The sequence below is a fragment of the Octopus bimaculoides genome, chromosome 1 (assembly GCF_046866305.1).
Source record: "Octopus bimaculoides isolate indiv1 chromosome 1, ASM4686630v1, whole genome shotgun sequence".
Taxonomy (NCBI): domain Eukaryota; kingdom Metazoa; phylum Mollusca; class Cephalopoda; order Octopoda; family Octopodidae; genus Octopus; species Octopus bimaculoides.
In genome coordinates, this window is record NC_142928.1 from 66,398,183 (window position 1) to 66,423,638 (window position 25,456).

Here is a 25,456-nt window from a genome sequence, read left to right on the forward strand (position 1 = left end):
AATTTTTGTTTTTTTATTTTGTATTACAGAACTGAAAACTTCATGGAATGAGAAAGAGAGTAAAAATTTTTAAATTCACACAAAAATTCAACCTTAGAGGTGCCAGTCAAACCTCCATGGGATGTAATAACAATTTCTGATTTAGGCACAAGGCCAGAAATTTTAGAAGGAAAGTATAAGTCGATATCATGAATTCCAAACGTCCGAACCACTTGTATACTTGTGTGCGCGTCATACACTTTCTGCAACTTTGTGTAGGCCTCTGAGCAGGTATCGCCATGACAACTTTCTCTGTCATGGTCAATACAACGATCACGCACTACACACCTTCCTTCCAAGCACTGCTGTAAATAGCGGAAGTGAGCTAGAACGTTAAACCTTAGTGCGCATGCACAGCAGAGTTCAAGGTCAATCTGTACCAAGCAGCTTTACTCTGCGTGCTTTTGCTTCGTTGCTATGGCAACAGTCCGGATACTTATTGATCAGACCTAGTATGTATGTGTATACATGCATGCATGCATGAATGCATGTTTGGGTGTATGTATGTATGTATGCATGCATGAATGTATGTATGTATGCATGCATGCATGTGTCTACGTATGTATGCGTGCATGTATTTACATGTTTAATGGAATGGGCCACGCCACACATGCATGTATTTATGAGGATGTGTTTGTCTCTCCACCATAGCTTGACAATCGGCGTTGGTTTGTTTACATCCCGTTACCTAACAGCTCCGCAAAAGAGACTGATAGAATAAGCACCAGATTTAGAAACAAAAATTAGTAGAAATCGATTTTTTAGCAGCTTAATGACTGAAACGTGTAAAAAATAAAAATAAGATATACAAGTATTGTAAAAATAGAAAATTTGGTAATAAATTACAAAACAAGTTGTAATAAAGTATCAGCCAGTTCCAGAAAATTAACTTAATAATAGACCCGGAATAGTCTAATTAAATAAAATCTTTGACAGTCGTGACGATTACATAGATATATTTTCTAATAATAATAATAATAATCATTAATAAATAAAGAAAGAAAACACCGCAGCGTCTTCTCAAGGCAAAATACTGCGTAAATGCAAACAAAGGGACATAATTCACATTGACTAAGGGGCATGATTCTCGACATCAAATATAAAACCTGTACATCAGTCAAGGATGTTCTCAGCTTATGTTTACCTGTCACGTAGCGATACCTTAAAAAGTAATGCTTTTATCTACATCTCCTATGTCTTTATATATGTTTTAGTTGAAGTTGTAAAATTTCAGATAACTATATTCGATGATCTATAATTTTTTTTTATTATGATTTAAAAAAAAAATATTTGTTTCTTATTGTTGTTTATTTCTACATGTAATTACTGATATTTTCAACGAAGAGGTATTTGTTATTTACGATCATGAAGAAAAAGATAGTTCAAATGTAAAAGATATAAAAAGTCAGTGTTTAGAAATTTGTTGTACTTTATGCTTTATCGAGTTACCTGTGCTAAAAAGCATACAAAGCACCTGTTGTTAAGAACTAAATAATATCGAGCCAACAAGGGAGCCTCTAGACGGAAGATTGACCAGCTAGAAATGGCAACGAAATCTCCTAAATCCTTTCGCTTTGATAAAATAAAGGACGCATCTGATAATGTAGTCATGCATACTGCCAAAAGGAGACAATAGTGGCTGCTCCATTTTAATCAAAGGTTAGATCTGACCTGATCGAGCAGACCAGCCGAATCGAACTAATCGAAATGTTCTATATGTATCATTGTTGACAAACGTCAGTTCATTCACACACGGCTCTAACTCCCATTTTTGCGCTTAAAAACAAGTAGTATAATTTATCCTCTTTTCTTTTTTATGCTGGACTATAATGGTAACCCATGCCTCCAATGTTGACCCTGATTTTTTATACTGAATTGACCTGCGTTATGCGCGTGTAAATAAGGTAATGTGTGTGAGTGTGCGTGCGTGCATTGGTGTGTGTATTGCGGTTTACATGATTTTTTAATGGGGCAACGATTCTAATTCTATTTTCGTTCTTTTCAGTTGTTACTATTGTTTAGCCCCTAGTCAGCCTTGATCAACCACCCCTTCGTTTTCTTATGTGCTGGGAACTCAAGATCACACTGTCCCTCTCGTTTTTTTCTAAGCCGGTTAGGTGTGATTAGAAGGGATTCAACTGCTATCTCTAACAAGATGAACTACCTTAGAGAAAGCTCTCTCCTTGGCTTGCTGCCTTCATTTTTGTAAGTTTGGTAGTACAACGAAACATGACTGTTTTCCTTTTCAAACAAATTTATTCCTATCTTTACATCTCAAGTGTTTACTACTCAATTTTAAAATCTAAACAAAAACTTTTTCCTTATCCACTTAAATTCAGTTAATTAATAAGAATTGTTATCTCGAAAACCAGGCCTCGACTTTCGGTTACAAACTCAAATCAACAAAGAAGCAAAGAATATATTCGACTGCTTACGAATTATATGTTGTATTAACGACAAAAATTAAAAGAAAAAAATATATTTTTGTTATTTCCACATCTCGGTACTTTTCAAATGCTTGTTTAGGTTAGAAGATATGAAATAATAGCGTTATCATTTTTTTTTAGATATTTTTCTTATATTTAATTTGCATTCAGGTAGGGGCAATAAATAAATAAATAAATAGAAATAAAAAAGTAACTCTTTCCACGACATTAATAACACACACAAAGCTGCGATAATCCTCTTGTGAAAAATAATACTGTGAATCATACTATCTCTCCATTTAATCATTTAATACATGTAAAATAGTAATTAACTGAATGAAAAGAACAAACATGTCACCTTTTTGCTCAAGTAGAAAATCCACAGGCACTAACTTTTTAGTAGTAGTAGTAGTTATGATAGATTAAACGGAACAGCCTACTACATGTGGAGGTGCAGTGGCCCAATGGTTAGGGCAGCAGAATCGCGGTTTCGATTCCCAGACCGAGTGTTGTGAGTGTTTATTGAGTGAAAACACCTAAAGCTCCACGAGGCTCCGGCAGGGGGTCGTGGCGAACCCTGCTGTACTCTTTCACTATTCTTTCTTCCTGTTTCTGATGTACTTGTATTTCAAAGGGCCAGTCTTGTCACACTCTACTTCACGCTTACACGTGTATGTGGAGTGCTCAGCCACTTGCACGTTAATTTCGCGAGCAGGCTGTTCCGTTGATCGGATCAACTGGAAACTTCGCCGAGGTTGACTTCTGCTTTCATCTTTCTGAAGGCACGGGCCCTGGCTTGGATTAATATCCCCTCGGGGTTATCCAGAAGTGATGGAAAGCGACCAGATAGTCTGGGAGGGTTACTGCTTCCGTAGCCGAACGGAAAAAAACCCACTGAAGTATCGGGACCTTACAGTGAACTAACCGCGAAGTTCTTGTCATCGTTAGCAGCTCGCCTCACCGAGGTGTCAGGTGATGCCTCCGAGGGCGCTTGGCTTTCCCAACGCCTTAGCCTCTCCCGTGTCACATTGACTAAGGGGCGTACTGGCTTGCTTCAGTAGGTTCCGTTAAACCGTGTGGTGTGCGACCAGTTGTTGTTATAAGAATAAAAAAAAATTCCCCACAAATGGTTTCAATACAGTTTTAACTGAGAGATTTGGAAAAGTTAGATGAAAGTTTCCCGGTAATTTTCTTTCATATAAATAAATTCTTTTATTCTTTTACTTGTTTCAGTCAATTGATTGTGGCCTTGCTGGAGCACCGCCTTTAGCCGAACACATCTACCTAAGAACTTATTCTTTGTAAGCTTTGTTAAGCTATACACAAACAAACTAGTGGAGACGAGAATATATTTACAAAAGGTTTATTACTTTACGTATATCAGGGCTTAAGTCGCCAGTTATTTCTGTTTAGTTAATTCAGATTCATTTAACGCTCACTGCTAACATTATTTTATTTCCCTTCTCTCTCCGGAAGTCGAACTCCCTAGCGCGCCCGCATTGAAGTTCGTCTGTCATAAATCTTGCCTACACTAGTACTTATTCTATCGGTTCCTTTTGCCGAACCGCTTAGTTACGGGGACGTAAACACACCAACATCAGTTGTCAAGCGATGGTGGGGAGTATATATGAAAATAAAAAGAATGAAAAGCACATCATGTCAAATTGACAAAGAAAAGAAAGAAAGTTGAATCCCCTCTCCCTAAATTTCACGCCTTGTACCTATAGCAGAAAGAATTATTATTATTAGATCGCTCTGCCTCCTTTTAAATGGGAAGGACAGGCGGTTTTTATATGCCTGGTGGCATATGGTGGTTGTCTTGGGTGTGCTGTGACACCCAATGCCACCAAATTTCAAGCAGGGGTATAACTAAAGTTTTCCATTTAGATTTATTATTAAATTAATGAGTAAGAGTCATACTTATAATGAATTTGCCATTTTTGATGGGTGTGCAGTGCACACCTACCATACCCAGAATATACGACCTTGTATGGTGGACGAGACTGAAAGGGTTGAAGATAAACACTTTTCTCTTTGACCAATTCCTCATCAAACTCTTCAAGATTCACTTGAAGAGGAAAATAAGGGTGGAGAGGGCAGGGTTGCCTTCAAGCCATTTTGTTGAAAGGTGGACCAGAGTGGCAAGAATGGTGCGAGTGAACAGATCTGCCCTGAGCGTGGGCCTGTAATCAGAGATGAGGAACTGAAAAAAAGGCACCTGCCTTAGAAGTCAGGAAACGTTTTTTTTTTCCTATGTTAAACCTGTTTACACACAAAACCCTCATAACAACACTCGCTCATATATATACACACATACACACACTCATATATATACACACATATACACACATTCTTTTGCCATCCATAATGTTTTTCTTGATGTAAAGCCTTTGTTGTCATTAAAGGAATCATCATCATCATTATTATTGAGATTGGAATGGTATAATGAATTGGACAATGCACGTCATTGAATGATGTTTTTCTTTATTAGCTCTCTGCAGGTTTGCTTTGTCTTATGTTGCAGTTATTTATCATATACAGCTCTGCTAAGTCTATAAATGAATTATATATTTATATATGAACACATAACCCCCAGATCCTCATTTTATTCGAGATTTTCATGTGGTTACCTTGCCAACGAATTTCCCTTGGCCATTGAGATTGTTTCCATTAAAAGACAAAAGTTTAGTTTTCAAAACAAAGATACTACTATTGTATTGTTACATATTGTATTTGGTACGCACTAGTATAGTTAGTGTTTTAACTAATTATCTTTTAAAATGTAGATGTTTGTGTTGTGATATTTATGTAAATTCAAAAGAATGAATTTAAATTGAATCAAATATCTCCTGCTGTCAAGCCAACTTTTCTAACTAAACTACTAAAATTAATATTAACTGACTGATATACATAAAATGCACATGACTTGAGAATATCTTCTTGATCAAATTAGTTAATTCAAGTGTGATTATTCAAAAGACAGTCAAACAATTGCGATCAAATTTATACATAGCTACACAACTGCTTTTGTAGGTTTCACATTGAAACAATCCTCACATCAAGATTAGGTATCTACATACAATAGTTTATGTCATATGGGAACTTGAGGGTACATTCTGGCACCTCATCAGTACCATCTTTATCGTCCAGCTACTCTCACCCACCATCATATAATTCAGGGTAGCCATGTATCGCCTCTCTAGTGAGACACCTGTGTTTGTCCTTCTATCATATTTTAACCTCCAACACCTAAAATAAAGCCACATCCCCTCTCTTATATACACTCCTACTTAGGTGAGGGGCTTTTTTCCTTCCTTTTCTTTTCTTTATCTTACAACTTACTTGGTGTCACAATAAAAAAAAAAACACCCAGTACACATTGTAAAGTGGCTTTTTTATTTTTTATTTTCAGAGTCACTTCTCATTTGTATAACAAACTGAAATGGATTTACATGTTCCTGTTGTGTTTATATAGGTTTGTATTTGAATGTATGTGTGTACACTCACTCATGTATGTAAAACTAATCTATGTATATCTTTGGGCAGTATTCTTTATGATGACAGCTAGGCCAGGTGGTGTTAAATTAGATGGCAGCTTAAATCTACCACCCAAGCTGATAAACTTAATATGGCTAGGTTATGTCATTTCCGTCTTAGTATTCAATATCCCCAGATGGCTCCATACTTGTTCATGACCCAAGCATTTCACTTTCAATGGCTTTATCCACCTAGCTGTATGTAAGTACCATGAAATCAGTACAGTTCATAGCTGAAAGTATGGAAACACTGTATATTAACAAGTGCTTTTGTCAGCTTTCAAGTGCTCAGTTCAAATCATAGTATGGTCTATGAGTAACTCAGGTAAATCTGTACTGAATGATTCTATACCAAAACATCCTCAAAATTTGTAACATCATCAAGACTTTAGTCTTCCATATGAAATCTTTAATAACTTAAACCAGTGAAAGACAATACAAAATAGCATTTACTTTTGATCTTTCAAACTACTGCTTTTCATTTATTTGTGTAAAGACAGTATCTCTGTAGTAACTGTTTCAAACTTTGGCGCAAGGCCAGCTATTTTGAGGGGAGGCTGGCAAATTAATTATATCGACCCCAGTAATTGATTGGTAGTTATGTTGATCATGAAAGGATGAAAGGCAAAGTCAACCTTGCTGAAATTTGAACTCAGAACATAATGAGCTGGAAGAAATGCTGCTAAGCATTTTTTCTGATGTGTAGATGATTCTGCCAGCTCACCGCTTCAAGTATCTCTGTAATAATGGCATTAGTCCAAAGATTTGCTATTATGGTAACATTAACAAAATGCCTCTTCCACTGCTTGTATTGAACTGTTTCAACTTGATGAAGTTTGCATTGGTAAACTATTGGCATTAAGTTTGTTACACTATTATCAATTAAATTAATGGTTTTGAAAAGTAAAAAAATATGTCTATAGCAAATTCAACCAGGATATTCAGTTAGAACGTGAGCAGTAAATGGCAATGTCACTTCAAATTCACTTCCCATTCGAGAATCATGTCATACATAATTGTTGTAGATGTAATAGAGAACAACGATTACATATAGACATGTACATACATGTGTGTGTGTACGTATGTACTTGTTTCAGTCATTAGACTGTGTTCAAGGATTTAGTTGAACAATTCAACCTCTGTTTCAGTAAACTATGATACACATTGTGCCTTTCTTGACGAGTAGCCATTTTTTTAGGGTTTCATTTAACAGAACCTTTTCCATCAACACAAATGCAATGTGGTTAAAAACATTGATAACCACTGAGTACATAGAACAAATCTGATAAACATATCCCATCAATTGCTTTTGTAATGAATTTTTGAAGTTGCAAAGAGACTTTATAGACACCCTGTATAAATGCATATATGTCTCTATTATTAATATCTTATTGGATAAGGGAACAACAAACATGTATAAACACATGCACACATGTATATTTGTGTGTTTGTGTGTGCATATGTATGTATTATGCCAGTATATATGTGTGTGTATGTACACACCTCCACACACATATGCATTCAAACACATGTTATTTTTAATTTGATTTACATTTTAAAGCAGGAGATTGAGAACAATGAAAATTCTTAATATAAAGTTAATTGTTTTATATGTCATCACTGTAATTTAATAGAAACCAGTCTTATTAATTACATGTTGGTTGATAGGTGGGTGTGTTTTCCAGCTATGCTGATGAATATTTTTTTTTGACCCTTAAATTCTCTTAATCCTTCTTATCCTTTCTGTATACTACAGAAACTGAAGGGCAACATTGGTTAGAAGTCTGTTTGTGTGTGTGTGTGGAGTTCTCTATGTATACTTTTATAGACAATAGATGCAGGCATGGTTATGTGCTTAAAATGTTCGCACTGGAATCACAAGGTTTTAGAGGTCATTTCCATTTTGAATAATCAGCTGGTGTCTTCTACTATAACATTGAGTTGACGAATGCTTTGTGAGTGAAATTTGGTTGACAGAAATTGTAAGAAGCTTATTCATCATCATCATCATTTAACGTCCGCTTTCCATATGTATATTTGTGTGTGAGTGTGTGTGTGTTTCTTGTCTTGATATCATACACTAATTATAGTCAAAAGTCAGTCATAAAATGGTGTCATTTGTTTACAAACATCATCATCATCATTATCGTTTAAGATCTGTTTTCCATGCTGGCATGGGTTGGACTGGGGACTGGTAAGCCAGGAGTTTCACCAGACTCCAATCTGATCTGGCAAGGTTTCTACAGCTGGATGCCCTTCCTAATGCCAACCATGCTGAGAGTGTAGTGGGTGTTTTTTATGTACCACCGGCACAGGAGCCAGACAGGTGGCACTGGCATCGGCCACATTTGGATGGTGCTTTTTACATGCTACCAGCACGGGGAGCCAGTCTGGTGGAACTGGCATCGACCCATGCATGAATGGTACTTATTGCATGCCAGCAGCATGGGAGCCAGTCAGGCACAACTACAATTTCCATTTTGATTTTGATTTTACTTGACTCAATGGGTCTCCTCAAGCATGGTGTGTCACCCGATGATTCAAAGGTACTTTTTAAATGGGCTGGTTATGCGACACTGGTATAAGCTATGGTTGTGATCTCACTTTACTTGCCCGGTCTTCTCAATCACAGCATATCTCCAGAAGTCTTGGTCTTTTGTCATTGCCTCTGTGAGGCCCAACGTTTGAAGGTTGTGCTTCACCACCTCATCCCATGTCTTCCTGGGTCTTCCTCTTCCATGGGTTCCTTCCACTTTTAGGGAGTGACATTTCTTCACACAGCTCTTCTCATCCATACACAACACAATAACCCAGGCTATTCTTATTCTAGTGGCAACGCTCTCAGAGCATCCACCCCACTACAGACTTAGGTAGCGGAAGCTATCAACTACTTCTAGTTTCTCCCCCTGGCATGTGATGGTTTCTGAAATGAAGAGGGAACCAATTCCATGGTCCCCGTGAACACCATGGAAGATACCAGATTGCCGTCCAACATGCCCATTAAAATCTCCAGCCACAAAGATGTGGTCATTGCCACTTGTCTTTGAGGTAGCCTGTAGAAGGATATCGTAAAAGTAGTCCTTCTGATCGTTTGGTAGGCCCACTTGTGGGGTGTAGGCAGAGATAATTGTAGATATACTATTCTGCAAGACTAGCCTGAGCTTAAGCATTCTATTGCACACCCTGACTACCTTTATGACCTTATCCACCCATTTCTCTGCAAGGAGTATGCCTACATCCCCTACTCCATCACTGTTACCTTCCCAGAAGAACCTCTACAAAAAAAATTAAAAAATAGGAAGTATCCTGCCATCCATCAAACTGTTTGTTGTTTGAAGGACAAGGAGGAAATGTTATATTATCTCACTTGGAAACAGGCAAGAGTTTGTGAGCCAGCCATAGAAATAACTGCCTCTACAAGTTTTGTTTGATGACCCATACAAGCATGGAGAAGTAGACATTAAAATGATGAAGCAATGATGATGATAGAGTCGTACCCCCCCCCCCCCCCCCGCCAAGTATATATATGTGTATGTGTGTGTATATATGAATGTATGCTTTACTGAATGTGCAATGTCAATGTGCATGTTCGACAGAGTGTAAGCATCTTGAGAGAAAAGTTAAGCATAAGAGGAATCAAAGGTGGTGTGCAAGAGAGGCAACTGCACTAGTATGGTCATGTGATGTGTATGGATGAGGACAGCTGTGTAAAGATGTACCGATCTCTAAATGTGGAGGGAACCTGTGGTAGAGGTAGACCCAGGAAGACATAGGATGAGGTGGTGAAGCATGATCTTTGAACTTTGAGCCTCACAGATGCAATAACTAGTGACCGAGACCTTTGGCAGTGTAATGTACTTGAGAGGACCTGTCAAGCCGAGTGCACCCATGCTGGTAGCATGTAAAGAACATCTTTTGGACGTTGGGCATCACAGAGGCAAAGTGGTTGAATCCTTTTGAGTGTTGGGCTTCATGGAGGTAAAGTGGATGAGTTTCTTTTGAAGGTTGGGCCTCAAAGAGACAAAGTGGCTGAATTCCTTTTGAGTGTTGGGGTTCACAGAGGCAATGACCAAGATCTTTGGCATTATGTTGTGCTTGAGAAGAAGACCCATCAAGCCAAGCAAGATCACATTCGTGGCAGATACTGGTGTCATGCAAACTGGCGCCTGGGCTGGTAGCATGTAAATGCACTCTAGTGTCACTTAAATGGCACCTGTGCCAGTGGCATGTAAAAGCTCCCATTACACTCTCAGAGTGGTTGGTGTTAGGAAGGGCATCCAGCCGTAGAAAACCATGCCAAATCAAACTGGAATCTGGTGGAGCCTTCCAGTGCGCCACCCCAATCAAACCATCCAACCCATACCAGCATGGACAATGGACGTTAAATGCTGGTGATGTATGTAAATGAAGACATGAATGGTTTGTATTGCCTAGTACAAATCCAACTTAATTCGGTTAAGCTAATTCTCTCTCTCTCTCTCTCTCTCTCTCTCTACCACTTTCATGACTTGTTCTTTCAGTTTAATGCCTCCGTGGTAACTTCTTTCAAAAGCACTTCCTTTGTCATTGTGTTCATAATAATGCTACTATACAAGTCACCACTGAGGTCAACATATTCCTGATTAATTATACAAGTAACCTGTGCATGTCCTACTTTGTCTTATATTTTTAGCAGCTTGACTACCTTGATAAGCTTGCTCCTTTCCTTACCTTGACATTCTTAATATCTCTTTCTACTATATAACAGTCAATCTCAATAGTTGGTACCTCTATTAAGTCCATTTAAATTAATTCCTCTTTACCCACAAATTCTCCTCAACCAGCATCTGCTCATAGTATTGTTTACATGTAACTTGTCAGCATCTGTGAGGGTGAGTGTGCTGCTATCATTTCATATGTATTATTCAACAGAACTGTTCTAATATATTTTGACACATTATACATGTCACTCATATGATTATATATTTTTTATCTTCTACTTGTTTCAGCCATTAGACTGTACTCAAGGCTTTAGTTGAACAATTCAATCCCAGTACATTTAAAAAAAAAATGTATGGTACTTATTCTATTGGTCTCTTTTTGCTGAGCCACTAAGTTATGGGGACATAAACAAAACAACACCAGTTGACAAATGGTTCGGGAGACACATACACAAACGCACACTCATATATATATATATATATATATATATATATATATATATATATATATATATACACTCTCTGAGTGGTTGGCGTTAGGAAGAGCATCCAGCTGTAGAAACTCTGCCAAATCAGACTGGAGCCTGGTGTTGCCATCCGGTTTCACCAGTCCTCAGTCAAATCGTCCAACCCATGCTAGCATGGAAAGCGGACGTTAAACGATGATGATGATGATGATGATATATATATATATATATATATATGTATATATATATACATATATATATATATATATATATATATAACAATTGCAGCGTGGAGGTGTTTATAAGCCATTTAAAATAACACACAAAAACCGTTAGATTCACTTCAACATTTAAATTTAATTTGTTAAAATATTTTCGTTGCTTTGAGACTGCGACCTGTTCACTGACAAAATTCTGTGATGCATCACAGAATCTTGTCAGTGAACAGGTCGCAATCTCAAAGCAACGAAAATATTTTAACAAATTAAATTTAAATGTTGAAGTGAATCTAACGGTTTTTGTGTGTTATTTTAAATGGCTTATAAACACCTTCCACGCTACAATTGTTTTCGTTCCAGCATACGATCTCAGATCAGGTCACTTGCTATGCAAGTACATCTCCCTATATATATATATATATATATATATATATATATATATATATATATCTGGAGCCTGGTGTTGCCATCCGGTTTCACCAGTCCTCAGTCAAATCGTCCAACCCATGCTAGCATGGAAAGCGGACGTTAAACGATGATGATGATATATATACACATACATATACATATACACACATTATATATATATATATATATATATATATATATATATATATATATATATATATATATATATATATATATGTGTGATGAGTTCTTTAAGCTACAAATCACAGACCATCTCCAAATACATTCTTTCTTTCTTTCTACTTTCTTTTCTGTCCTTCTTTTTCTTCCTCTCTTTCTTTCTCTCCTCTCTACTTTCCTCGTTTCTCTTTCTCCTTTTCTAAACAAAACTAAAACATCCTCTTTTAGATTTGTATAAAAGGTAAAGAAATTTTCTGTAAAATTTATATTTGAGGAGTGTTCATGAATAAGACAAAAGAATTATCCAAAATTCTGACTACCACCTTTTTCTTTATATATATATATATATATATATATATATATATATATATATATATTGTGGCACTCCATCGGTTACGACGATGAAGGTTCCAGTTGATCCAATCAATGGAACAGCCTGCTCATGAAATTAACATGCAAGTGGCTGAGCACTCCAAAGACACATGTACCCTTAACGTAGTTCTCGGGGAGATTCAGCGTGACTCAGAGTGTGACAAGGCTGGCCCTTTGAAATACAGGTACAACAGAAACAGGGAGAAAGAGTGAGAAAAAGTTGTCGTGAAAGAATACAGCCAGGTTTGCTACCATCCCCTGCTGGAGCCTCGTGGAGCTTTAGGTGTTTTCACTCAATAAACACTCACAACGCCTGGTCTGGGAATCAAAACCGCAATCCTATGACTGCAAGTTCGCTGCCCTAACCACTGGGCCATTGCACCGCCACAAGTGTGAGATGCTTACAGCACCTAGGTTTCCCAAGTGGTCACCTATCTAAGTACTCACTAGGCTCAACGTTGCTTAACTTCAGTGATTGTATGAGAACTGGTGCTTTCAATGTGTTATGGCCATTGTGTGTATATATACATACCTATACATATATGAATAATTATTACACTTTAACTGCTATTTCTAAATTTCGGTATGTGGTGAAGCAACTGTTGCTGATCCCTTAATTATGTTTATACCTATACATATGTATAGGTGTGTATATATACACACAAAGATTCCTTCAGGGAATTGGACCTGCTTGTTATGTAGAAAAAGTCTTGGGAGAAACTCCATAAGGTCTACCCAATGCAAGCTATGGACACCTAAGAGGTGCAGCAATATCACTAGAAGACTAACAGAGAAAGTAGTCTTTACATGTGGCAGATGTGCAGGTACATTAAACATCAGGAATGTACAAAAAAATAGACTCACTTAAATGTTAGTGTTGATCCTTAGAAGTAGTTGACAGTTTCTGTTACTTAGGTGACTAAGTTAGTAGTGGGGGAGTTTGTTCCAAAAGTGTAGCTGCTAGAATAAGAATTGGCTGGGCAAAGTTCAGAGAGTTATTACCTCTGTTGGAAATGAAGGGCCTCTCTTTCAGAGTGAAAGTCAGATTGTATGATGCTTGTGTACGAACAGCTATGCTACATGGCAGTGAGGCATGGGCTATGACTACTGAGGATATGCGAAGGCTTGAAAGAAATGAAGCTAATATGCTCTACTGGATGGGTAATGTCAGTGTGCATATATGACAGAGTGAAAGTGATTTGAGAGAAATACTGGGTATACAAGGCATCAGATGTAGTGTGCAAGAAGACTGCTCTGGTATAGCCATGTAATGCAAATGACGGAAGACAGTTGCATCAAGAGGTGCTGATTTCTAATTGTAGATGGAGCATGTGGGAGGGGTAGACCCAGGAAGATGTGGAACGAAGTGGTGAGACAGGATCTACAAGTGTTGGGACACAGAGGGGATGACAGGGAACTGAGACTCCTGGCAGTTTGGTGTGCTTGAAAAGACACATCAAGTGAAGTAAAAGCATGGCTGTCCTTGCACACAGGCTGTCCGTTGCATCTCTCCAGCTGAGCATTCCTAACCTTGTGGGTTCATGGGTGCTGGTGCCACATAAAAAGCACCCGTACCTGTGCTATGTAAATGTACCTATGCTGGTGCTGTATAAAAGCACCCAGTACACTCTGTAAAGTGGTTGGTATTAGGAAGGGCATCCAGCCATAGAAACCATACCAAAACAGACATGGAGCCTGGGCAGCTCTTCAGCTTGTCAGTTCCTGTCAAACTGTCCAACCCATGCCAGCATGGAAAATGGATGTTAAATGATGATGATACCTCCATCATCATCATCGTCGTTTAACATCCGCTTTCCATGCTGGCATGGGTTGGGCGGTTTGACTGAAGACTGGCAAACCAGGAGGCTGCACTAAGCTCCAATCTGATTTGGCAAGGTTTCTACAGCTGGATGCCCTTCCTAATGCCAACCACTCTGAGAGTGTAGTGGGTGCTTTTTACATGCCACCGGCACAGGTGCCAGTCAAGCAGCACTGTCATCAGCCACACTCAAATGGTGCTTTTTATGTGTCACCGGCACAGGTGCCAGTCAGGCGGCATGCTTAAATGGAGTTATGTACATATAAGTATATGGATAGCTATAATTAGTAGAATCAATTGTATCTTGCTGTCTTTTTTCAAATCTTTTGTTTATCATTTCAGAAGTAAAGTAAAATGGCTGTAATCCAATTGAAAAAAGGACGTACTTTAGTTTTTGTTGCCTTTGTTTTATCTGCATTTGGCTGTTATTTTGGTGTTAACATCTACATTGCATGGAAGCGTAATACCTGTTCTAATGAAGTTGGTAAAGAATTCCTTCGCGAACTGGTAAGTTAATGAATGTACAATAAAAAGCAATAAGAGATAAAAATTTAAAGTGGATTGAACATCCACTGCATCTTTTCATATTTGGTCAGTGCCATATGTTGTATTCCTGCACATGTACATTTCCTTAACTTGGATATGAAATAATTTGAACTTAGCATTATACCTTCTCATTTAAAATGTGTGTAGGACCATTAATAAATATTGCTATGAAAGAGATTGTATATAGTCTAAGATGGTACTTCTGTGATACAGTGATATAGTTAGAGCATGTACTACTCAGAGCACCTCTTGAATTTTCCACCCACTGCCCTCCATACAGGCTTTTATAAGTAGACTCAAAAATGACAAACTTGTAAAAGACTGCCTGTGGGAGACAGTCCCCATCACCAAAACCCCCAGCTACATTACCATTCTTGTAGGTTTCACATTGAAACAATCCTCACATCAAGATTAGGTATCTACATACAATAGTTTATGTCATATGAAAACTTGAGGATACATTCTGGCACCTCATCAGTATCATCTTTATCTTCCAGCTACTCTCACCCACCATCATATAATTCAGGGTAGCCATGTATCGCCTCTCTAGCGAGACACCTGTGTTTGTCCTTCTATCATACTTTAACCTCCAACACCTAGCATAAAACCACCTTCCTCTCTCTTATATGCACGCCTACTTAGGTGAGGGGCTTTTTTCCTTTCTTTTGTTTTCTTTATCTTACAACTTACTTGGTGACCTGTTTAGTGCTGTGTCAGGATTAAAAAAAAACAGCCAGTAGACATTGTAAAGTGGCTCATATTAGGAAGAACATCCAGCCATAGGAACTATGCTAAATCCAACATTGGATCCTAACAGAGCCCAATGGCTTCTTGAATCCTGTCAAAATATTTAACCCATACCAACATGGAAAATGAATGTTAAATGATGGTGGTAATGATAATGATAATTATGATGGTGGTGTATGGTGAAAAGTATATATATAGTCACCAAACACTGGTTTTGTATAGTCTTCTTCACTGAAAATAATATTTCTGTGAAATTTGAAATTGTGTAAATGGTAATTGAGTTCTAGATTAAATGTTTTATGGGATTCAATTTTGTTCCTCTCAGTTACAAACTCAAGTGCTGTTTGATTTAATTTTACCTTTTATTGTAACAATTACTAAAAATAAGTAACATAAATTTATTGGAGAGAATCAATCAACTAAACTCTGTTGTCCTACAAAAATTACTAATTTATCTAAATAACTAATGTTTTTACAGCCTGACTGAATCTTTTCTCTTTGTTTTTTTCTTATTATAGTGCGATTTATACCAAAAGAAAATAATTGGTGGCAACCTCTGTTCTTCTATATGTGTGACGAAAACGATAAAATTTGACCACTGCACAAACTACCGTGAAGGTAAAGTGGTCATTATAGCAAACACAGAAAAACAAAAGCACCCACTTATTCTGAAGTCTTCCCAGCACAAATATGAAAATTTCAACACAATATCATTCAAAATAGATGGCCGCATAGAGTATCCAAACATGGATTTCTTTCGTAGATTAATTTATGAATCAGTTTACCTGAACCTTGGAATAAACCTAACAAAAGGAATAGATGTAATTGAGCAAGTGTGGTCAATGAATCCACTGACATTTATGCAAACTGTGAAAGGATTCCCTGAGGCTTCACATATCTTAATGGACAGTGTGTGGTCTCTGATACAACAAGAAGAGTACTTAATGTTGCGAATGAGTCAGCATTTACCTTACATTCCTCGCCTCCATGGTACATGTGGTTATATGTATGCTGTGGAGAGCGCTCCTCCCCCCCAGATTTTTTACTCTTCTGTAGTTAAAGGTGGATGGTCTGCTCGAGTGAAGCTTGCTCTTGCCATTCTGGATGTTGTTCGTGCTCTTGACTCTGATTATCATGAACCTCTTCATTTGTGCGATGTAAAACCAGAGAACTTTGGAATCAGTGATGTTAACAACCAAGTAAAATTAATTGATACTGACTGTATATTCAGGGACTCTACCATCAAACAGATATTCCATAACAAATCCTGTAGAACAGATGAAGACTGTACATTTTTTGACTGTAAAGGATGGTGTAGAAGAAAGGTAGATAAATGTGCAAATGAACGCATCAACACAAATCTACAGGTAATTTAGTATAAATTAATTGTCTAAAAGCTCTTATACATTCAATACTGTGGCATAGTCATGGCTCTGTGGTTGAGTAGTTTGCTTTCCAACTACTTGGATTTGGGGTTCAGTCCCACTGCGTGGCATCTTAGGAAAGTATCATCTACTGTAGCCCTGGGCCAACCAATACCTTGTGAGTAGATTTGGTAGATGGAAACTAAAAAAACCCATCATATGTATGTATGCATGTTTGAATGTGTATATATGTGTGTGTACGTTTTTGTCTCCTTATCTTAACATAATATGATGGTTATAAGTGCATGTCACTGTCATACAAGTGGTGTCATTAATTTTCCAGTCTTAAGGTGGTGAGCTGGCGAAATGCTTAGCGGTATTTCGTCTGTTTTTATGTTCTGTGTTCAAATTCCACTGAGGTCGACTTTGCCTTTCATCCTTTTGGGGTCGATAAATCAAGTACCAGTTGAGTAGTGGGGTTGATCTAATTGACTGTCCCCATCCCCCAAATTTCAAACCTTGTGCCTATAATAGAAAGGATTAATTTCCAGTCTTTTGTGAAAATGTCTGGCTAAAGGGTTTGTAATATTAACCTTGCATTATTGCATGTCAGGTTCAGTTGTTTTTACCTGTCACTCTTCCACTGACACTCTCTTTCCAAGCCACTTTGACTATCCATCAACTATGCTCCCTCTTCCTACCTAAAATTGCCCCCTCCCCCGTATATGGCTGCCATTCTTTTAGGTCACTCTTTACATCCATCATCCTCGTTTACCACTGACCATTCCTACATCAACTCACCATTTCCTCTTTTCTTTACCTACAAACAGGTAGATGCCATTTACCCTATGCCACTACTATCACTCTCTTTACATACTTCCACTATCACTCATTACTCCCTCAGTGCTGTCTCTCCCATTTCTCTACCCGTTCCGCTCGTCTCTTCTGCTAATGCCTTCCTCCTTGCCCTAGTTCATCTTTTGCAGTAGCCCTCTCTTCTATCCACTGATGGCCACATTATCCTGAATGAATAGAGACAACACAAAGCAGTAAGGATCCTGAGGCAAGCAACCCCGTATGCACTCTGATATCATGATAAAATGTATTTTGTGAAGTAGTGGATGAATGAATGGAGATGTCACAGGAACATGACAACCTCTCCAGTTCTGGAACCATGAAAAAATGATTTTTTCAATTCTATTTTACTATTATCCACATATAAACTAGCGCATGCACTCAGATTCCCCTACTCGATTTTTAATACCTCCGCCGAAAGAATACGTATCCAGAAGATGCTCTCATCTAAATTTGCTAATTCACGGTATGAAACCTCCAACTGTACCAAGTCAGTAGCTGGGGTGGGTGCACTGAACGTGTTGCTGCTAGAATAAGAATAGCCTGGGCAAAGTTCAGAGAACTCTTACCTCTCCTGGTGACAAAGAGCTTCTTGCTCAGAGTAAAAGGTAGACTGTATGACGCATGTGTACGAACAGCCATGCTACATGTATATACATATCCATCCATCTATCCATCCATCCATACACACACACACACACACACACACACACACACACATGATGAGCTTCTTTTAGGTTCCTTCTGCCAAATTCATTCACAAAACTGTGGTTGGCCTGATGCTATTGTAGAAGATACATGACCAAGATACCACATAGTGGGACTGAACCCAGAACCATGTGGTTTGGAAGCAAGCTTCTTACACACAGCCACACCTGCGCCTATGTGCAAAATATTTGACTTGTTCGATTCTTTAATGAATGCTGAATTAACTTTGATTTAACATAAGTAACAAATATGATTGTTTATCAAAGATATGTTTTGAATTTATTTAGAACTTTATGAACAAAAATTCATTTATATATACTCTCTTTACTCTTTACTCTTTTACATTATTTTTCTTTTACCAGGTTGTTTGTGAACACATTTTCATGGGCAAGTATTTCTTTATTGGACTTCTTAAGAAACCACCTATGAGACTGAAAGAACAACTTAGCAACATTCTTAGAAGATGTGCCTTTCCTGTAACTTATAATAATAACTCACTTGTGAAGTACTACAAAAGAAAAGTCTATTGGGAACTCTATCGTTTACTTCAGCGGAGTATTGGAATTGGTGTGCCAATGCCAACAGATCCTTAGTAAATGAAGTCTTTAGCTAAACACTAATTTCTGAATAGCTTTATGAATTTACATTTTATTATTATTATTATTATTATTATTATTATTAAGGTGGTAAGCTGGCAGTATTGTTAGCATGGCAAGCAAAATGCTTAGTGGCATTTTGTCTGTCCTTACATTCTGAGTTCAAATTCTGCCGAGGTTGACTTTGCCTTTCAACCTTTTGGGGGTCAATAAAATGAGCACCAGTTAATCACTGGGGTTGATGTAATCAACTAGCCTCTTCCTCAAAATTTCAGGCCTTGTGCCTATAATAGAAAGGATTATTATTATTATTATTATTATTATTATTATTATTATTATTAATATAGAAAGGATTGAGGTAACTCCTCCTGAAGATATAGAGTCAAAATTAAAAGAAGAGTGCCATTTGTTATCTGGTGAACGATATTTCGACATCTCGTGTGTCTTCAACTGGTTCAAAAAATAAATTTGTCAATCTACTTCATTTTGGTTAATATAGAAAGGATTGAGGTAAAATAATAAGGCAACAAGCTGGCAGAATTGTTAGCACTGAGGGAAAAATGCTTAGTGGCATTTCATCCATCCTTATATTCTAAGTTCAAATTCTGCTGAGGTCGACTTTGCCTTTCATCCTTTTGGGGTTGATAAAATAAGTACCAGTTGACTACTGGGTTGATGTAATCGACTTACCCACTCCACAAACCTGCTGACCTTGTGCCAAAATTTGAAACCGTTATTATTATTATTATTATTATTATTAATATTATTATTATTATTATTATTATTATTATTATTATTATTATTATTATTAAGGCAGCAAACTGGCAGAACCATTAGCATGTTGGGCAAAAGGCTTCACAGCATTTAGTCGATCTCTATGCTCTGAGTTCAAATTTCACTAAGGTCGACTTCATCTTTTTGGGGTCGATAAATTAAGTATCAGTGAAACACTGGGGTCAATGTAATTGACTAGTCCTGTCCCTCAAAATTTCAGGCCTTGTGCCTTTATTAGAAAAGATTATTATTATTATTATTATTATTATTATTATTATTATTATTATTATTATTATTATTATATTTTCTTTACAGTGTAACACATATTTTATTCTAACTTTGGAAGTCTGCACATGAGTAATTATTTATATGATTGACTAACCGACTACCTTTCTTATCACTAACCACTCTTTAAATTAGTAGTGATGTGCTGTAAGGTAATGTCAAACAGAGTTATGTACCTTAGTAATCTATTAAGTATATGTAAACATACTTAGTCTTTGAAAATAGTTTTGGGTTAAAGTCGTAATGCTCAAGCTAATATGTACACAATACCAGGAAGGGAATATCTTTCTAGACTCTTCTCAGGTCTATCATACACAAATCTTAATCTTTCTGACTAGACATATGCGTGGTGTAATGCATAATGTGCCTTAGTAATGTCTGGATACGAGCCTATAGTTAGTCTGTAGCCCAGCAGTTTAACTTTACAGTCATTGTGTCTACTGGATTTATAATTTGTAATATCCACGTATTTTAAATGTTTGTACATAAATCTGTCCATATTAGCACATTTCCATTAGTTCTTCCAATCTACATTATACATTTACATGAATTAATGAATCACTTCTCTAATATCATCCACAAAACCTTGGGAGTTGTGGGAATTGCCTAGGACTTGGCAGGCTGAGGTTAGTATTGTTATGTGGCTTCCACTAAAGGCCCAGTATATTTGGCTGCAAATAAAGTTAATATTGTTATGAAAGGGAGAATAAAGTTCTCACTAGTGTGATAATAAGCTGCACAATATTATAGTTTGGTAGGTAATCATGGGCAGCAAATGGAAGAATTAATCTGATATATATAATTTAAAATGATACTATTTGAAATACTATGCTCTAGTTCTACAAAAGGAAATGAATAATGGATCCATAATTAATTCTGAGAAATGATGTTCATTGATCACGTGACTGATTAAAAATATGCTACACATTCTCTTTATTAACTTCTGGTATGCTTTTATTGTGAAGTGGACTATATAAACTGGTGAATGAATGCCTGATGGTCAGTTGAAGTACTACAGTCAGTGTGAAATCAGTTGCCGAAGAACTACAGTTGGTATGAATCTGGGTGACGAAGAGCTATATTACATGAGACATCCAGCTGTGTACTCTGGGCACACTGGCTTGCTGGACTGGTCTGTGGTTTCCCAGCTGCTGACTTGGCTGTTGGAGTCATGTTAGTGTCGGGAGGCTGTGTGTGCAACAATATCGATAAGTTTTTGTTATATAGTCCCCTGTGCCCAGTGATTATTGAATATTTCAGCTTTATTACAAAGGTTCTTAAGGTAGTTGCCACTATTGCTTACAATCCTTCTTCTCTCTCTTTATATATATATATATGTATATAGTTGTGTGTGAAGGCGTGTAGCCTGGTGGTTAGGATCATGGTCATGAGACTGTGAGTTCAGTACCCAAACTGGCAGTGTGTTGTGTTCTTGAGCAAAACACTTCATTTCATATTGCTCCAGTCCACTCAGCTGTAAATGGGTAACCATGTGACTGACTAGCATTCCATTCAGGGGGAATGATTGGCCTGTGGCCTAGCCAGTAAGGTGGAATCATTCAAAAAGCTATAACAATGCAAGAAAGCACATTGTGACTAGCGGTGTTTAACAACATCCAGTAGTCAGGTTGATAGTTACACACACACACACACACACATATATATATCTGTTAATATAATATGTGACAATTATTTGGTAGCCATGATAAAACTCTGAGTTTCGGATGTCAGGGCGGAAACCCACGCCAGCATCTCCAGTTATCGGGCCATCAAAAAAAATGCTATGGAAATCATATTTACATAATATCGAGGTCTCTTTTATTCTTTTATTGTCTTACCATTTCTATCAATATATATATATATATATATATATATATATATATACATATATATATATATATAGAGAGAGAGAGAGAGAGATATGTATATTTGTGTGTGTACTCATACACAAATATACACATGTTCTTTGAGTTATTTCTTTATATTTGAAAGGATGGAAGAACATTATCTGAGTTTGATCAAACATGATTGTATTTATATCCATAATTATTATCATTAAGGTGGCAAGCGGACAGAATCATTAGCACACTGGGCAGAATGCTTAGTGACAGTTCATCTATCTTCATATTCTGAGTTCAAATTCCACTGAGGTCAATTTTACCTTTCATCCTTCTGGAGTTAATAAAACAATTATCAGTTGAGCACTGTGGTCGATGTAATTGACTTATCCCTCCTCTAAAATTGCTGGCCTTGTTCCAAAATTTTGAACCATTATTATTATTACTAAAGCAGTGACTTGATAGAATCTTTAGCACATTGGACAAAACACTGAGCAACTTTTCATCCATCTTTACATCCTGTGTCCAAATTCTGTTAAGGTCAACTTTGCCTTTAACCCTTTCGTTATCGTACTTATTTTGACATGCTGTGTTTCTTTCAGTTATTTTAAATATAACAAAGAATTTAGTAAAATAACTTAGTTATCATTAAGCTAGTGTTAGGAACATAAATTGTGACTAAGGTTTGGTGGAAGATTTTAATTCAAAACTTATGAAAACAAGACATTTGTACTATAGAGCCAGAGCTGGTTTCAGCCAGGTTGGTATTGAAAGGGTTAATCCTTTTAGGGTTGAATTGACTTACCCCTTCCTTCAAAATTTTAGGCCTCATGTCTGTAATAGACAGGATTGTTATTACTATTAAGGTAGCAAGCTGGCAGAATTGTTAGCACACCTGACAAAATGCTTAGTGGTATTTCATCTGTCAAAATGGACTGATAGAATAAGTACCAGACTTTACAAAAATTAGTACAGGGGTTGATAACTTTGACTAAAATACTTCTAGGCAGTGCCCCAGCATGGCCACAGTTTAATGATTGAAACAAGTAATAGATATTAGTCTTTATAGCTGGAAAGTGAAGGTTACAGATAACTTAAAAATCATACTTGGCCTGGAGTGGGTCTAAAGAAATTCTTGATCACAATAATCCAGTTCCTAATCACATGCTTCCATTACCTTGTATTGTAATACAAACTATTCTTTATGGCAAAACTAAGTATATTTACATATACATCGAAAGCTCTGTTGTATAAAGTTTAATTGATTGAACTTTTGAGTATAACCAATGGTTATCATTTCAGGAGAAATGTAGGATTCAATGATCTGAAACACATTTTATCATATCATATATGGTTTCTTTTGAAATTTCTAATACATTTGAATTTCTAATAAATTATGCATTTATATTTGTACGTTTGCGCATATATGTGTGTGTGTAAAAGATTTCTTTTTAAAATTATCTATAAAACACTTTAAAACCCCCGGATTGATTTAATTCTAATGGTAAATATGAAGAAGAGTTTTATGTAAGTATTTTTGATTGATTGGTTCCTCAGATATTTGTCCGAAGAGCTAACCTCATTTGAAAGTGCTTACACAAAAGTGTTCTACGTATCATGTTTTTGAGATTGATTTTAGATAGTTTTAAATTTTCATGTAATTTTCAAATATTGTACATGTATCAAGATCTCATATATTATGTATATTATATACATATGTGTGTATGTATATGTGTGTGCGTGTATATATATATATATATATATATATATATATATATATATATATATATGTATATATCTTCATCATCATCATCATTGTCGTTTAACATTCGCTTTCCATGCTAGCATGGGTTGGATGATTTGACTGAGGACTGGTGAACCAAATGGTTACACCAGGCTCCAATCTTTTATATATATATATATATATATATATATATATATATATGTATGTATGTATGTATGTATGTATGTATGTATGTACAAATCTCTGTATGTTTGTGTATCTTATTTATTAATGACTGAATTTCCATTCAAATTGTAAAGAGTCCTGTTTTCTATGTAAATAAATAAAAATAACATGAACATTGATTTAAAAGAAAAGAAGTTTAGTATTTAATATTTACACAAAACGGCTTTATCGTCTTCTTTTTTATTTCTATGTTAACCCTTAAATTTATACTGTATCCATATATCTGTCATTGTCTGAGAATGTGTGCACTCATGTGCATGCTTGTGTTGGGAGATTGTGTATGCAGAATGGCTCATTACATAGTACATAAGTTGAATAAAAGAAATTGAATAAAATACATGAGAAAATATGTACAAACCATTTATTAAAACAGACATAAGATCTTTAAAAATGTTTTTTCATTTTATGCCATTTTTCAAGTTAAGTTGCATATCTTGGAATCCATTACCAATGTAATTTGAGGTATACCTGTATTTCATTAAAAACCAACAAAAACATTTGTGTCTATAGCTGTGCATTCCAAATGACATTATTTGGGGCTAATATCATCATTATCATCGTTTAACGTCCGCCTTCCGTACTGGAATGGGTTGGACGGTTTGACAGGAGCTGGCCAGGTAGAAGACTACATCAGGCGACTGAGTCTGTTTTGGTTCACTTTCAGTGTTGAGGAGCAAGTGCACCACAAAATTAGTTCCTTGTTTTCTCTTCTTAAAGAAGAACACCAATTTCTGCAATGACATATGTTTGGTGATTTGAAGAAGCAAACTGAGCAAAAACATGAGAACCATTACTATTTAAGGTTTGATTTGATATAACTCTAAAAATGCAAGAAATAATACATTCTAGAAACATCCATGTAAAATGTTTTAAACTTACACTTGAAACAACTTGCTCATTGAACTTCAAAATGGTGATGGAAGCTGACAAACTTCTTGGTGGACAGCAACCATGAAGATGTAATACTTGAAATAGTCTTGATTCTTACAGAACAAGATGGTGAGAGAGAGAGAGACATTTGAAGAGTAGAAATAGTAGATTTCTAAGGAAATACATATGGCTTAGAGGATAGATGTTCCGTTATCATTCTGTTTTTTTTTTTTAAACAAATCTTGCAAGCTAAGCTTTTGACTGTTCTTTGATTAGTTTATGCTGCAATATGTAAATTTTCTTTATTTCCTGTTCAGTTATAAAACTGTGTTGCTCAAGACAATTACTAACCATGTTTTCAACAAAAAAAGTTGATTTGTTTGACTAAAACCCTTTAAGATGGTGCTCAGCATGGCTACAAGAAACAAGAAAAAGATGAAAGATAGGTGAAGTTTTGTCTGTGTTGTAAGAAATTTGCATCCCAACCACATGGTTCCAGGTTCAGTCCCATTGCATGGCACCTTGGATGAGTGTCTTCTTCTATAGCCTTGGGCCACCCAAAGCCTTCCTTTGTGTCTGTTCTGTCCCCATCCCCCAACCCCACCGCTTGACAACTGGTGTTGGTGTGGTTACATCCCTGTACATTAGCAGTTCAGCAAAAGAAACTGATAGAATAAGTACCAGGCTTTAAAAACATAAGTCCTGGGATCAATTCATTTCATCAAAATTCTTCAAGGTG

General features: G+C 36.5%; 1 protein-coding gene and 1 pseudogene across 5 annotated transcripts; one reads left to right on the plus strand and one right to left on the minus strand.

The window, feature by feature from the left end:
• Positions 1 to 962: 962 nt before the first annotated feature.
• Positions 963 to 24,194, plus strand: LOC106870743 (divergent protein kinase domain 1C). Of its 5 annotated transcripts, none has more exons than XM_052967290.2 (5): positions 963 to 1,208; positions 5,878 to 5,954; positions 14,508 to 14,672; positions 15,977 to 16,825; positions 18,748 to 24,194. In XM_052967290.2, exons 3-5 carry the CDS (start codon positions 14,520 to 14,522, stop codon positions 18,976 to 18,978), a joined length of 1,233 nt encoding a protein of 410 aa, XP_052823250.1. In that variant the 5' UTR covers positions 963 to 1,208; positions 5,878 to 5,954; positions 14,508 to 14,519; the 3' UTR covers positions 18,979 to 24,194. The 5 variants fall into 5 exon arrangements, with proteins under 5 accessions (XP_052823250.1, XP_014772428.1, XP_014772419.1 ...); XM_014916933.3 differs by having other exon boundaries at positions 969 to 1,208; positions 5,878 to 5,940; XM_089351999.1 differs by lacking the exon at positions 963 to 1,208 and adding an exon at positions 3,507 to 3,648 and having other exon boundaries at positions 5,878 to 5,940.
• Positions 12,745 to 12,863, minus strand: LOC149137576 (5S ribosomal RNA; annotated as a pseudogene).
• Positions 24,195 to 25,456: the final 1,262 nt, after the last annotated feature.